At 37.3% G+C, this 17,252-nt stretch overlaps 1 protein-coding gene across 1 annotated transcript in view; it reads right to left on the bottom strand.

Annotated features, from left to right (window-relative positions):
* Nucleotides 1-14,663, bottom strand: part of LOC114649541 (immunoglobulin kappa light chain-like) — a 28,168-nt gene extending 13,505 nt beyond the window's left edge. The window contains exons 1-2 of the mRNA XM_028799034.2: nt 14,598-14,663; nt 8,443-8,805 (exon numbers count right to left, since the gene is read on the bottom strand). Of these exons, the coding sequence (XP_028654867.2) occupies nt 8,443-8,805; nt 14,598-14,646 (412 nt within the window). The 5' untranslated portion in view covers nt 14,647-14,663. The remainder of the gene's footprint in view (nt 1-8,442; nt 8,806-14,597) is intronic.
* Between the last annotated feature and the right edge of the window lie 2,589 nt (nt 14,664-17,252).

Raw genomic sequence — 17,252 nt, 5'->3', positions numbered from 1 at the left:
TCACTATGGATGATGTGGGCACAGACAATGCTAAACAAGTTCTACTGAACACACACTGAGGGAGCTCCACACTTGGTCAGTTCACATTTTATCCTCTCTGGTGTGTGCCCTGCTCGTTCCTGCCTTGGTGATGCTCCGTAAGGTGTGGAGGCCCTACCAGCCATCATTCATCATTTCCACCTTAAAAAAGACAGCACCAAAACAGCCCCTTAAGTGAAAATTAAAGAAAGAAAGCAACAATTACTGGCAGCTTAATACCAATCTCTTTCTTTTACCCACGACTTCTTCCCCTAACTGTAGTGAGCTGTAGTCAGAATCATGACAAGAATGTGGTTTGAGGACCCAAAAATCTTCACTGACCAGGCCAGGTCTCCGATGCCTGCCTAGAAAAGGCTTTATCCCAATGGGCCAACTCCAAGCTGTCCTGGTCTGCCTCAAACGTTGCAACCAAGATGATACAAGATGATACATGTCTTGAAAATATACTTAAAATGGCTCAAAAATGTTTCAAATGACTAAAAACCTTGGCTTGTGCAGTTAAGTGCAACAAATTGTCTTTATAAATGAAAGGAAAGAAAATGCTCAGAAGAGCAGAAAAGAGGCACCAAGCAGTTACTAAAAGGCAATCCAAAAACCAAAGAAGTCCCAATCTGCAAATCCAGTAATAGAGTCCAATAAGGGCGGCACGGTGGCGCAGTGGGAAGCGCTGCTGCCTCGCAGTTGAGAGATCTGGGGACCTCCCTGCGTGGAGTTTGCATGTTCTCCCCGTGTCTCCGTGGGTTTCCTCCGGGCGCTCCGGTTTCCTGCCACAGTCCAAAGACATGCAGGTTAGGTGGATTGGTGATTCTAAATTGGCCCTAGTGTGTGCTTGGTGTGTTTGTATGTGTCCTGCGGTGGGTTGGCACCCTGCCTAGGATTGGTTCCCTGCCTTGTGCCCTGTGTTGGCTGGGATTGGTTCCAGCAGACCCCCGTGACCCTGTGTTCGGATTCAGCGGGTTGGAAAATGGATGGATGGATGGAGTCCAATAAACACAGTAAAATATTTACAAAAACACTATAACTTTAATGCACCATGTCTGAGCTCTTCTCTGGCTTTGACCTAAATAGTCAGAGGCAGAACTCAGACAGGGTGCTGTCAAGTTGGCCCCGCCTCTTGGAGCTCCACCCACAAAGAATATGGAAAATAAGTAATGGTAAATAATTCAAAATATAACAGTAAATGCATAAAAATAAACCACATTACAACTTAGAAACAACAATAAAATGCCGAATTAATATGTAATACCATGGTCATTAACCAGTCCTGGTGGGCTAATTTTCCACTAATTTTCCTAGAGCCCACCCTTCAGTACTATGTTCTGCTCCTCCCTGCATCAAGCATGACAACACATGGGCTATGAGGAAAGCCAAATGGCTCCACATCTTAACCTGTCTTGATAAGATCCCTCATTTACTTCTGGTGTTAAATGTGTAATTGTTACACAGCATTCATCCACCTTAATAAAAGGATAAATGTCTGTGTATCTGTCTATGTTTCTGTCCAATCACTATGTCTCTGTCATTCCAACAGATGGTGCATCACAAATATTTTTAGAAGTAAAATGCATTGCATTCATCATTCCAACAGATGGCGCATCACAAACATTAACACTGTTTTTTTGAATCCCATACCAAATGGTGTGTAACTGAGACATGTGTATTGCAAGGTGCACTGTGTTAATTACTTAGAGTCCAGCCTGTCTTAGATGGATAGCACAAGATATTACAATATTTAATTAATATTTTTTCATAATATACCTACAGCATCTGCTGTGGTGTTAAACAATGTTAAATGTGTTGATTGTTTGGTTGTGTTTTTTGTATTGCTGTTTGGTACACTCTAGTGTGTTCTCTGAGTAACAGATCTATTCCATTGTCTGCACATAAAGGCACTGACTTCTTGTTATGATCCATCTCTTCAATCTAGTGCTGAACTAATTACAGATTCTTTTGACATCAAACCTTTATTAAAATAGTTCTCCAAACCTAGGCTTAATTAAAAATTAATTTATGTTATACTGACAAGTGCCAGTTGCCAGAAATACAAATACAGTACCTGCCTTAAGATTTGGTTTGGGTAACACTTCTGAAACAGTGAACCATTCTGTATGACTTCAATTACAGATTAGTTTTCTGATTCAGATTTAGCTTGAAAGAGATTTTTACTTTATATACTGAATTTTTTTCTTTTACACATCTGATAGCACTTGGGTCGGTCAAACTGATCCTCAGTAGTCGCAACAAGCTACTGATATGGCAGCACATGCATGCCTGTGGTTTATACAGTACAGTATGTGTGAATGTGCCGTCTGTACAATCATCAAAATGGTGGGCTGAGCAATATCTTTAAACTGTAAAGAAAAAAACCCACTAAAAATTCATAACCTTAACTGCATATTTTCACAATAAAAAAAACTAATACAATAAATGACTAAAATAATTATTTTAAACTAGCTGTCCCCCGCAGCTTCGCCCGAGTGAAACAGGACAGTGAGAAGGGCCCTGCCTGGCTCCCGACTCCTGACGTCACGCTTACTCGCCCCTCAGACCGCTGCGTCTCTCTCGGTACAGCAAGCGAACTACAGTATACGGTACATAGAGTGATGAGGGAAGTCGTAAAATCATCCTGGAATTTTCGACCAAATTATAGGAAAGAAACGATCTAAATCCGTTAAGTATTTCTCTTGTGAAAAGCTGATAGTCATACAGAAAGACAAACATTGGATTTTATATATATATAAAGATGGACAAATGTAAGTTTTACATTTTAATCAGTATCAATTCTAAATTTGCATGAAGATGGCATATTTGCATAAGGAATCGCCCCTTTTACGACAATGCTGCAAATTCTTCCAGATAAGCCCTTTTTTTGACTGTGAGAAACCAAGGCATAATAATGGTTAGCAAAACAATTTTTAATGTATTCTCTGTGTTTTTGGCTGGTTATGGAAACAGATTTATGCCGAGTTATTTTCAATAAACTGTTAAAACTGTAGCAGACCTTTATTAGAAAGGCAACCGTTTCTTCTCTACTGGACAACTTGAATTGCTCTCTGAAAACATTGGATTATATTAACCCATGAAAATAGCAGTTTGACTTTTTTATGTTTTAATATAAACAAGTCAGAAATATTGTTATTAGGGTCATACAGGTAAATGAACTGTGTGTTGTAGGTATATAATAAAGTTAAAAAGCACATCACAGATCACTTTAGCTTGAGTTGTTTTAACTTAACCTTTTCATTTAGGTCATAAAACAGAAATGTCTATATACTGAGCTTTCTTGCTGTTTCATTTTAGCATGCTATAAAGCATAAACATATTTGATGTATATAATATGTTTATAAAAATTACGTATGAACGCTTTGAAATCACTTCAGTTATTTCTTTCGTTTTTCGGCGCCTCTGACTCAGCAGTGCCAGACACCCGACATATAACAGATCGCTGGACTCCATCTTGATGGCAAGTTGTGCAAGGCGTCGCGCTTTTTGGGGTTCATCCTATTTTGGTGTTCTAGACCAGTGGTCCCCAACCTTTATGTCAGCAAGAACCACTTTACTAGAAGCAAATTTTTCCAGGGACATTGTTGTTGGATGGGGGTGTTGGAGGGTTGAGGATTCAGGGCGGGTTCGTAGGGCAGTTTTATACACAATTTACATTACATTTCTATTATTATTAAGTTATTAAGCAGTTCGCATACGTTTGCAACCCAATATTTTTCTTCTTTTTTTTTGCATATAACAAATACATATGCATTGCATTTGTCATTCCAACAGATTGCACATCACAAACATTAACACTGTTATCGTTTTTTCGTGTCTGCTGTTTCTATAGGAGGGTGACAATGAGTTAGATTCCAATGAATGTTTTTCAAATGTTGACAAGCTATAAGCAAAAGGTATCACTGAAAACACAGAAAACAAACACAGTACGAGGAAAGTTGGAAGAAAGAATTTTTTTACAATGTTTCTGTTTGGGGATCGTTGTGCAAACGTGCACAATTGAGCTGCGACCACAGATCTAACTGCTCTGCGGGTGATTCGTTCAAGCATTTCAAGGTCACTTCGTTGAAATGAAAGTAGCCTATCTGCTGAATGTACTCATAGTAACGAGATTTCTATAGACTCGTGTCATATGAGGAAACTGTCGGGACCATCAAAATACTTTGCAGTAATGCTCTGTCACCTCGGTGTCTCTCCTCTCTCTGCAAAGCCCCGCCCGCCAAGCGTTCTAAAATGTCTGAGTGAGTCTCCGTTGCCGGCAGTTCTCTCGCGGCCCGGGGGTTGGGGACCCATGTTCTAGACCCAAAAAATCCTCGTTTACACGCTAATGAGAGAGAAAACTAATAGACGTCTTTAGGAAACATTGTTTTTTTGTATTCCACATTAACCAAAACCTAATGAGATATGAGGAGTTAACAGTCACTTGTTTTCACAAGGCTTTAAAAAATGAGACTGATACAGGCAGGCTGCTGATAGCGAATATGAGCATGTTTGTGGTATTTGATTCTTTACCAGAGGTCCTGGACCATCTAAGAGCCTCTATCTGAAGGTTAAAAATGAATAATTTACATCATAAATACTTGGATTATCGGTTTAGACTATTTCAAGGTCAGTGATTACGAATATGATATTATTTTCTCTATTACAACAGAGGATATTTAGACTTTAAACATTTAAATTAAGCATATTTCAAATATCTGACGCAACTGTTCTTGCTTATGTACTTAATGAAGCAAATCATTAAATTAAAAACTAGGGCGGCTTACGCTAATTTAGTCTTCTGCACATTTGATTTTATTTTAATGCATTTAATTTTATTTTAACGACAGATTTTAATTTACTCAAGAAAACTTTATTTGACTGAGAACCAGACCATCCCAATTTACCACGAACAATCCGATTGACGAGGAAGTCAACCCCACGCAGTTATGAGGAGAATGTGAAGACATAAGACAGACAACGATCGTGCGCAGGGCACAAATAACCGAGGAAAACAGCAAGCAAATAGCGCAAAACACTGCGCGTTATGAAATGTATGGAATTACCCCAAATCTGCGTAAACGATATTCGAATTCAAAGGATATTTTTTTTACACGACTCAATTTAGCATCGCCAAAAATCTACGTGATCTGCATGTCCTTGGACTGTTGGAGGACATCTAAGAACCCCGAGGAAACCACCGTGTCCTCCAACAGTCCAGATACATGCAGGCCAACTGGATTAGTGCGCGTGTGTGTGCGTTCGTGTGTGTGTTAGGGAGGTTGGGTGGGTTTGCCCTGCTATGGACTGTCGCTCTGTCCAGTGTCCCCAAGCAGTCCTGTTTTGTTAAAAAGGATAGATGGACGTATTCAAATACTTACGCATGTTTCTCAAATACGATTACTTCGGTCTTTCTTTTTTGTACAAAGGTCCATTCATTTGGAGAAACTGCATTAAGTGAAACCTTCATTAAATGGAATGGCAGCTAAAGTCAAAGACTTATTTGTCGACTACTGCTGCTGCTACTACTACTAGTAATAATAATAATAATAATAATAATAATAATAATCATAATAATGCATTTTATTTACCCAGCACAATTGCATTGCGAGACTGCGTGGTGATTACTTAATGTGTGATTTATTTTCTGTGCACTTTACAGATAATCTTTGGGGTTTCGATTATCTATCTATCTATCTATCTATCTATCTATCTATCTATCTATCTATCTATCTATCTATCTATCTATCTATCTATCTATCTATGTTTAGTTGCCTTTAAAATTTTAATCGGCAATTTAACATTTCATAAGACAAAACTGACACAAAACGCTTACCATTTCGATACCATTACATCTTGCCTGAAGAAGAGGCCTGAGTTGCCTCGAAAGCTTGCATATTGTAATCTTTTTAGTTAGCCAATAAAAGGTGTCATTTTGCTTGGCTTTTCTCGATATGAAAACAACAAACACAATCCAGCCAGTTTTTAAAATGGCAGAGCGGATATTGCAGGGATTTGAACCAGAGATTTTGATATTCCTTTCAAGCTCTTGGGCTTCTAATTCGTGTTGTCTACTTATATTTATTTAAAATGTGAAAATACAAAATATTTTAGAATATTTGGACAATATAGATGAATGCACACTCCACGGCTAAATCAAAGTATAATATTTTTTGACTGCAGTCACTCTGAATTTTAATAATTAAAGCAACAAATGTTTTTTAATGAAAAAAAAAATTCTAATACTCGGCACTTTCAGAAGCATTAGGTAGCTGACTATCACTGAACTCTCTAGAAGTCCACTGTCCTCACAGTCCTCACAGTCCAGAGGATACGATACATCAGCTGCCGGTCCAGCGTTTCCAGGTGAGCGAGGCCCTCGAGGTAATGACAAGAATTGGAGGGACCTAAAGTTCCGGTGTGAAGATCTCGGAGAGTGTTGGAAGAGATTGCGTGCTGTGGTTGAGTCCCGAGAGCTAGCGTGTCGGAGAGAGAAGATCGGGACGAGTCGGCTATGGGCTGCAGGTGCGCGGCTGTCGCAGTTTGCCTGCTCTGCGACTCTCCGAGCTTCTCGAACTGCTCGTGGTGCCTCTGCTTCTCTCCAACCGTCTCTGTTTTCGTTCGAAAATTACAAACTCACCGCTAAGCCCTGAACAAAGTAAGAAAGTGTAATCAACAAAATTAGCAAACGTAAATCCTGATTACACATGTTTATTGTTAAAAAATAAAAGAAATAGCGTGGTCCTTGAAAGTTCATAAAAATAAGTGCATTTCACTTAACTCAGGTTCCGGCTGCGGTTCCGACAATGGAGAGCTGATGAGGCTAACAAGTAGACAGTAACCTTAAGGTAGAAATATCCAGATAGGTATCTAATCTTAAAATATAGTATTAAACTGCAGATGGTTTAGAAAGACTCACTCATATAAGACACCTGCATGGTGTAAGACATCAGAAAGCAGAATCTAAAAACAAAGGCTGAATTAGCGTAAGTCGTCCTAGTTTGGGGTGTTCATAAGAAATGCATTAAATAGAAGCACATAATAAACAAGAATATAGTTGGCAGATATTTAAAATACCAAAAAAATGTGCTTCAGTTTAAATGTTTAAAGTCTAAATATTTTCGATTATAATACAAATGTGTCATTTTCACCTTCGGATAGAGGTCCAGACTGCTAGATCCACTGAAAGATCAAAATTAACGACTTATATTTTAATGACCTTGATATACTGTAGTGTGAAACGATATCCCATGTGTTTTGTTTGAAAATTGTCATTTTTACTTTTTTGGCGTGTCCCTTAGAGGGCTAGGACCACCGGTAAAGGATAAAATATCACAAATGTGATTATATTCGTGATCTGCCACCTCGAAATAGCATAAAATGGAATACGCCTATTTACTGATCCCCAATTTTTCGAAGTTTTGTGTAAAGGAGTAACTTTTGACCCCTCGTATTCTATTAGAGATCGAACCCCTGTAGTCGGCTGATGTGGCATTCACAACTTCAAGTCATTCTGATCGTTTTTGCTGAACGTGTTGGTTTGGTCTTTTTTCTTAAGGATGTAATTTCTTGCTCAAAATATGGCGTGAAAAGGACTAAAAATTAGGTGTTTGCGAGTCTGTGGGCTTTTGGTGCAAGAAGCTCGACACCTTGTATAAGCGCACATGAAGACGAGTTGAACGGCACCGTAAATCATATATGGGTTAGGGGTTTCTCGTACGAGTTGAATGGTACTGTATATATGGGGGGTTTCTCGTACCAATGAGTCAGGAGGCAAAAAAAAGTGATTTCAAAACATTTCTTATGAACACAATGAAGCGGTAGCCGTTTTCTATCAGTTCAAATACATGCCGTCTGAGTTAACGTGGCCTCTTCGCGTGAAAGGCTGCTCTTTGAACAACATGACCGTGGAGTTAAATTTGCAGATCATTCCATCGGTGTCTTCTTTTTTAGATGGCTAAGACTCACCGATCACACGTGAACCTCATAATTAAATAAATGTAGCAACCTTTATTCTAAACTAACTTTCTCAATGTGTTATCAGTGACCATAACTATAAAGTTCTGAATTGGAAACTGTTAAATGCTTTTTATTGGACTCTGGTCACTGCGATCCCGAACTGGATCTGGCTATTTTATTTTATGTTATTAAAATCTGAGCTTTTTTTATAATGATTAGCTATTTTGTTCATATTTTGATAGACGGTATTACCATTGTCTAAAATTATAGTGTGAATTAAACACTAAACAATCGTCGCATTAGTTAGACATTGAGATTTTTGTGGAATTCTTGGTTATTTCAGAACTGCTTTACTCTAACAGACTTTTTCTTCTTATTTAACGAGCTTAAGAACTTTAGTATAGAAATGCCCCCCTCAGCCTCTTGCTGAATCTGACAGGTAATTCCTTTTATCATTTTTACCCGAGTACTCAACCTCCGTCCCGTCTCCAAAGATGTACTGACTGGAGTACCAGATGGCGCAGTAGTACGTGCCCACATCAGAGGGGTCGAAGTTCCCGATGGTCAGGTCCAAGCTGTCCTCCACTGTGTTGAATTCGGGCACAAATCTCTCGCTGATGCCTGCTGCGTACCTCGGCTTGTTTTTAGCGCGAACACTCAGCATGAAACTCATGGCGCTGCCCTTTGTCTGCTTGTACCACGAAAAGACAAAATGGACAGCTCTGTCGTTCAATACTTGACATCGTATCTTAGGGTTCTGCCCGCTGGTGGCCGTCACCGATGGATGAGGTTGCCATAATCGAGGGATTGTTTGTCCAATGACTCCTGTATAAATAAGAAAAGCGAAATGAGGCTAAGAAAACCAGAAAACAGGATAGCGATATACATGTAGATGAACTGAAGTACTAACCTGTAAACTCAAGATTAAACCGAGCACCGCCCGCACGCTTCGAAGTAGCGGTGCTAGAATTGCACTTCATTGGGTTGGATGGCTCCTTTTATAGAACCATTTAATTCTGGCAAGAATCCCTTGCATAGGAGGCTGGTTCTTTGTGCTTTGAAAAGACGCCTAAAACAGAATCTTTAATGTATAGTTTGCTACTTATAACACTCTTAAAAATAAAGAAACTTTTATTTATTTAAATCTGTTACAGGATACATACATTAAAAAACAATGAATAGATAACAGATTTGCGAAATACCAATAACTTGTGATTTTTAAAGGACAGTAATGCTAAGTGCAGATTTTCTTAATCTGCTAGTGTCCTACTAGGCAGCATACAATACATTAAATATTTCAGGGTTTTTTCTCTACATATTAGGAAGATTTTCAAAGCACAAAGAGCCAACTTTATAAACAAAGAACCCATCCTAGAATAAAATAGTGCTTTGTCAAGCAATACTTCAATGAGGAAACACACAACCCGGTAAAGAACCCTAAAATGCCATTAAAGAACATTGTTTTTAAGAGTGTAGCAGGATCAGATCAAGAAAACTTCAATTTAGCCTGCAGTATGGTACAATATGCAGCAAGAGTCCTTTTAAAATCAGGAACCTGCTGGTCCATCCATTCATCCATTTTCTTAACCCACCTCTCCAGGGCAGGGTAGCCGGAGCCTATCTCAGCAAACATTGGGCATTACGTAGGAACAATACCTGGACAGGACACCAACCCATCACAGGGTGACCACACAAACACACATCAGTGGCCAATTTAACGATGTCAGTGCAACTATCCTGCATGTGTTTGGACTCTAGGAATTAAGAAACCGGAGCCTGCGAGGACACCATCACAGACACAGGGAGAACATGCAAACTCTACAACACTGAGAACTCAGGACACACACCATGCTTGGTCTCCTCATTTTATAAATTATGTATTCATGGTTATTTATGGAGCCTGTTATAGATCTAAATTAAGGATCTTTCTGGAGCCTTCATGTGGATGATTCTTTAAGGAACCAAAAATGGTTCCCCTGTGGCATCGCTCCGAAGAACTGCTCTGGCACTTTCTTCTCCGTGAGTGTAGCGTGACAGGTTTTGGACACCAGAGACACTGAATTGGAGGAGAAGGTTAGAAAAGGACTGGACAATTTACAGCTGTTTAAATGACGCCCTCCATATAATCCTTATAACCCCTGTTCAAATTCAGTATCTTTAAAATTCATTTTGTTATGTCTTCTTATATTAACATATATAAATAAGAAAGCAAACATGTAATAAGAAATTAAGTACTTACTACAGATACTGCATGGTATTGTAAGTCTGTGATGATTTTTTAGTCCACATAATAATAATAATAATAATAATTCAGTTCAGCCCATTTTTATGTAGCACTCGAGCGCAGTTCTCATTAAATGCAAGTATAAATTTTACAAACTACAGAATTAGTAAACGTAAAGACACATAATAAATATATTATATATATATAATATATAGTAAAAAATTTAATATATAGTAAAAAATGTAAAATAATAATAATAATGTTGCTGGAAAATGTACACATGATACAACATTCAGGCTGGAGTATTTTAATTTATGTGTATTAAATTAAATACACATAATTTTAATAATAACTTCCTCTAAAAGACATCTGTCACATTGTTGTCTGGTACATATTGTTGTAACCTTGAGTCACGTTCTAAATGAGCAGTTATTTGTATTCCTACAGCACATTAATGCAATGCAGAGAGCAGATTCCAGTACAAATGAAATGAAAATCCCAAAGACTGATGAACTGTACGTGGTTGGTGATTGCAACTGAACTGTGGCTATGTAGTTCATACTATTAAATATGATATTTTTATGCAGAATATTATAATTATTTGCATTTTTATAGCGCTTCTCTCACTACTCAAAGCGCTAAGCAATTGCAGGTTAAGGGCCTAACAGAGCAGAGTCCCTATTGGCATTTACGGGATTCGAACCTGCAACCTTCCGTTTGCCAGTGCAGATCCCTAGACACAGAGCCACCACAATTTGAAGTTGAAATATGAAAAACTACCATTGAAAAGATTTACAACAGTATTTACAGCTCATTCTATTTGAAATAGCTCAGCAAAGATGGAATTTTTCATCTTATTATGCTAGCATATCTTTTTTTCTATTCTCTGAATTCACTTTTAACATTTTGGATTTGATAAATCTACAGTTCACTATTCAGCATTTGCCTGATCTTGTATTGTTTTGTACATTGCACTTTATTTTGTGTATATCATCTGCACTGGAGGTTTTTCACGTATGGTGGTGCCAGTCCAACATGCACGGCTCAGAGCGGTGGAAAGGCTTATTGTTATTCTATAAGGTATAATGACAAAAAAGTGAAATTGGACAGAATGCAATGTTTATATAAAAAGAAGTCTCAAGCTAAAATTACTGCCTACACCTGTATTGACCATTATGGATAGCTTGTGGTTGTGGCATTTTCCTAGTAAAGTATATTGTCAATGAAATATTAAATCATCGTAATTTGCAGATAATGAAGCCATGAAGTTGTTTTTGTGTAACATCAATTTGTTTTTTCACTGTATGCATGCGTAACCAAGCATAAAGGTCACTTTTCAAAAATCCCCTTCTTCAGGCAAGAGGTAATCAAGGGGCCTGAGTTGCCTCGAAAGCTTGCATATTGTAATCTTTTTAGTTAGCCAATAAAAGGTGTCATTTTGCTTGGCTTTTCACTACATTCAAAATGGCTAACACGGTACAACACCCTAGTAATACAGACATTTTACAAACATTTTCATTGAAAAAATATGATAGTTTTTGTTAATCCATGTACAAAAATAACAGTGATAATGAAATGCCTTAGTGGAGTACATGCTGTTAACAGCACTTGACAGTTGAAAATGTAGCCCAGATAGGATTATGGTGGCTCAAAAAGCACTTTCATAGACATCAGTGATGTAAAAATGGCATTGATTGATCTTCATATGTCTGTTGCTGCAGGAGGTGGAGGGTCTGTGACTAACTGTAGTTTATTTTTTAAAAATAAGCGTTTGATGTCGAGTTCAAATCTCAGTGTAAGTCTCAAGGCTAACTTGCTGGCTTCTTCGATCCACGACTGAGAGCCAGTCTGGAGATTTTTGCTGAAAGACTCCAAAGTCATAGGAATATTGGATCATTAGAATGTACAGATAATGCAGCCATGAGGTTGTTTTTAGTGTAAATGAGCACATATTTGTTTACTCTGTCCTTACACATCAACACTTTCATGATTCCTTTCCTCTCACATAGTCTTTATTTTTTTTTCATTTGTATGGCTAACTTGCCTCACACAACAGACGTGAGTGGCTGTGCGAGTGACATGCACTCAAAAACAAAGGTGCCAGAGTGGTTCTGCAGAGCGATGCGAGAGGGAATCCATTTTTGGTTCCCAAAAGACCCACCCTAGTGAAGGTTCCAGAAAGAACCTTCATTTTTTCAGATCTGTAACAGTCTCGTATAGTAAATAACCATGAACTGATGGTGTGAAATACCAGTAAGTCGTAACTTTAAAAGGACTCTTGCTGCATATGATAAGTTCACAATTTCTTAATCTGTTAGTGTTCTGCTGGGTAGTTTACCATACATTCAAAATTTCAGTCCTACCCCACATATTAGTTTTTTAAAGCAGTAAAAATCAACTTCATTGTAAAGGACTCTTCCCAAAATGAAATGATGACCCAGTAAAGAGCCATAAAGTGCCAATAAAGCACCATTATGTGCAAAAGTGTGTGCGGCTCCCCAGCATTTGACTAACTTGTATTGGGTCTTCGTTTCCACATCACTAGTGGCAGTCAGATGAATAAAAGATGAAAAACTGCAAAATGTACATGGTGAAGTGACCCCTTTGAAGGTAAATTTGAAAGAGTAATTTAAGTTGCGCTCAACATTTCTCTGTTATACGATAGATGAGTTCCCAAATTGTCGAAACTTTTAAATGGGCGATGTTGAAATTACAAAAATGTGTACAGTGTGATCTATTCAAGATATGTCAACAAAAACTGAACTTTCTCAATGAATTGCTTTAAAGAATAAGTGAGCCAAATCATAACAGAATCGGTCCACTGGGATCCCAGTTGTTTCAGACAGACAGACAGACAAGACAATGGCAGTAGGAGCTTTTTGCATTAAATGCAGACACACGTAGTAGTAGTAATAATAATAATAATAATAATAATAATAATAATAGTAATAATAAATTTTTATTTTGATTTGGATTTTGATATACTTTATTAATTAAATTCCACTTCTATAATACATCTATGAATCAGTTATCTAAATCCACTATAGGGTACCCAGGAGGATCAAGGACTGCCCTGGCATCATCACAGGGGCTACTTCTACGTTTCCATGTGCTGAAAAGACCCTGAAGCTTTACTTCCATTGGCCAATGTTGAAAGGGTGAATTTGCCCCCTATGGCGCATGAATTTTTGTATTACTGTATGAATGTTCTGTGCAATGTCACTGGCTCCATGTCCATTGTTAGTTTCTCCTTTTTGTCCTGCTCTTAGTCACCCTAAAACTGAATTAAGTAGTTCAATACATGGATTGAAGAAGGAAAGGGGTGAAAGAGGGTGAGAAGAGGAAGAACAAGGACAAGATGATGATGATAATGATGATGATGATGATAATAACATGGCAGCTATGCATGCTTAAAAATAAAGGTGCCAAAAAAATTCTTTAAAGTGATGCCATAAGGGAACCAAAAGTTCCCAAACAACCCATCCACAAGAAGGTTCCAGAAAGAAATTTTATTTTATTTAGATCTGTAACAGGCTACATACAGTAAATAGCAATGAATACATCTGTAAAATACCAGTGGCTATTACGTTATACATTTTGGCGAGTGTACTTCACTTTCGTCAGATGCCCTGATTAATTTATAACTGAAAAAAAATTACTATATTAGCAATAATAGATTTATAATGATATATTATTATTTAATATTTGGTCATATTTTATTAAAAAAAAAATCCTAGTAGTTATTAGTAATTAGGAAATAATGTAAACTGAACGAAAAATATATTAAAAAAAAGGGAAAGAGAAAGAGCATCAACTTATTTGCATACAGATGCTTTTGTTTGTGTAATTAGGTCTTTTAAAATTATTTTGTGCATGGAGAGTTTTAAAAAGCAGCACACCATTTTGGTCAATTTTTCAATAAGTATAAAAACCAAAATGCCATACTTTCTTTAAACAAGTGCAATAATTGCCTATTTTTTATTTTTACACATTTGCTTTTGTCTTTAAATGCAGATTAGTAACACGGAGGTCCATTTTTAATAAGTACTTACTGTAAAGTGTGCCAAATTAGAAGGTGTTTAGTGAAACGACTGTAACTTTTAAAATACAATTTGAAATCATCAAGTGTAATTTTTCTTTTTTTATCAATAGTGGCTAAAACTGAACATCTGCAGAATTATTATATTAGAATTAGGAGACAAGTGACAGAAACATAGAAGATGTTGCAAATGTGTAGCCATAGACTTAATTTAATATATCAAAATAAAGCATAATTAGCACTGACACAGCGATTCACAAATATATGGAGGATCATTAAAAATTAATAATGTTGTGTTGCTTCCTTGCTTGGTAATAAAGCTTATGAATTATCTTAATAAAAGAGGTGACTTACCCAACGAATGCAAGAGCAGCACTGTCACAAGTGTAAACGCAGCTGGCATCTTGAACCTGTGGCTCGGTCTGAGCGTAGAGGATGACTGCCTGATAAGAGCTGACGTGACCTCAAATAAAACAAGCGAGCTTAGCAGATAGTGTGGCCTGTGGTTAGCTAAAGAATGGCACCTTGCAAAAGCATTCTTTCCACTTTTTATACCTGAAGGCTGATGTGTTGAAAACAGTTATTTAGAACATTTATTTAAACCAGCTTACTTTTTATACATGTTGGGCATTTTTTGTGGATACAGAGAGGTTTAATTATGAGCTAGTTTATAAATGATCTGACAAAATTTGAAAATATTTCTTCACATTAGACATGCAATTAAAAATAAAAGTACAACAAGAACAAAAGCTGAAGTTGAGCCCCACGCTAGCACCACATGCTTTGTTGTCCCAAGTGCCTTCTTGTTAATTAAATCTGCTGATAAAAGCCATCAAAGTTTTTGTGATGAAAGACACCTTTGTGTGTCAATGAGCATTTAGACAAAAATATCAAAAAATTGATTGTAATGTGTTGACTTGTTCTTCTCTAAACAGTTATGAAGTTTTTCAGTACTGATAAGCAAACTATTAAGTCAAGAGAAGCTTATAATTCAAATCAACAATGATTCCAAAGAGAGAAGACAAACGTAACACTTAATATTATAGCAAAACACAAGGAAACACTGACCAGTGTAACAAATTATACTCACAATTATATAAACCCACAATTAAATAGGTACAGTAGTTATATAGTTCAATGTACTTAATTTTCAAACAGTTCCATGTGTTTGTTTTCATTTTCCAGAAAAAGACTCAAAGGTGAGTAGGAGAAGTCCATCTCTTAAATGGTATATCCAGAGGTTTTCAGTCCTGAGTAAAAAGGGGAAAGCTACTCAAAAGTCCAAGAAAAGTGGGATTCTTAGTGGTAGGGAACAGAATATGAAGCACCAGTAATCCCCTAATATTGTTAATCAGAGGACATCTTGGTTTCTTTGGCTAGTTCTGTATCTTCTGTATGCTACTTGAAGTCTTTACACAGTTCATTGGTATATGATTTGCTGCAATTCATATTCTGTTCTCAACCAGAAAGAGCCACACTGCCTAACCCTGAGGAAGAGTCAGTGGGTCCCAAAGTGCACAACCTCTCCTACTTTGTGGTTGCTTTCTTCACTAGTTTAAGAAAAGTTTAAAATCCCTGATACATTTCTTGGTCTGTTGTTTGGCTTTCCTCTATTTGCGCAGGAAGGATTAACTGTCTCTGGATCTACACAATTCATGAGGTGGACTTCTCCTGTTCACCTTTGATTCTTTTTCTGGAAAATAATAACAAAGACATGGAACTGTTTGAAATGGGTAACATGTCAGTCGAGGGTTCGTCACAGTACGCATGGCAGAACACTGGGACGTATTCGTGGACTTAGTGAACTGATTTGAAAGGGTGGAGAACATTTTAAATTGTTTTAGTTACTTCATTAAAGAGTCGGTAACCACATTTTTGTGTATTAAATATTTTTGTAACATTTAGTCACATTTTAAAATAACAGTGATAATACAAAGCAATTAAATGCATTAATAGACTACATTATATACAAAGCACATTTTTATATCATGCCGTTAAAAGTGCAGCCCTAGCAGTCTTGTGGTGGCTCAAAAGCTTTCAACGATAGCAGAATCCACTGAAGTGATGTAAAAGGGTATTGATTTAGGACTCTTGTTGGATGTGGAGGGTCTGTGACTAATTTTAGTTCTAATTTCTTAAACATCACATTTTTGAAAAAAAGTGTTCCGATGAAGAGTTCAAGCATCACTGAATCATTCTAATGTGCAGATCATGCAGCCGTGAGGTTGTTTTTAGTTAAACATAAATGCTGAGTACGTTTTAATTCGCTCCATGATTACAGTATGACATTTACAGAGTTCCTGTCCTGTTTGTTTCTAGATAAGTCACCTTGTTTTCTTTCTTTTACAATTCACTTGCCTCAAGCAGCAGGAGAAGTGGGTGGCCATATCAGGGTCTTACACCTCTCCCTGCTTTAGCTATCTTGTCTTACCTTTACTTCTGTCAGATATGTAAAAGATGAAAATCAAGTAGAAGTGACCTCTCTGAAGACAAATTTGAAGCAGTAATTGAAGTCACACAAAATGTTTCTCTGTTTTCAGATAGACAAGTTTGCAAATTTGCCACTGCTTTTCAGTGGAAGATTTTGAAATTTTAAAACTTGGTATACTGCACTCTTTGATATCTCAATGAAAATTGAAATGTCATGCGAAATTCCTTTGAAGGATAAGTGTGCCAAATTTCAACAAAATCTGTAGCCTTTACATTATCTGAACATGCTTGTTCTGCTGTGGGTGGCATACTGTAGGTGCATAGGCACCATTTATGGATAGATATTTGGTCAGTGGACACCCCCAAACCAAAGGCTGGGTGGACAATGCAAAAGAAAAGTTGAGTAAATGTCTATCCCAGATGCATTTTGAGTCTCTATGTTGCCTAACTAGAAGTCCATGGTGACAAGGGAGCAAAATCATAATCTTTCCAAAACAGCCCGATAACTACAGTATTTCATGTAGCCCCCAGCAACAAGCTGACTAGCCCAATATATTGATGCAACTGAATATTATCTTT

The sequence above is a fragment of the Erpetoichthys calabaricus genome, chromosome 3 (genome assembly GCF_900747795.2).
Source record: "Erpetoichthys calabaricus chromosome 3, fErpCal1.3, whole genome shotgun sequence".
NCBI lineage: Eukaryota > Metazoa > Chordata > Cladistia > Polypteriformes > Polypteridae > Erpetoichthys > Erpetoichthys calabaricus.
The sequence above is the reverse complement of the archived record's forward strand: the minus strand, read 5'-3'. Positions and strand labels throughout refer to the sequence as shown.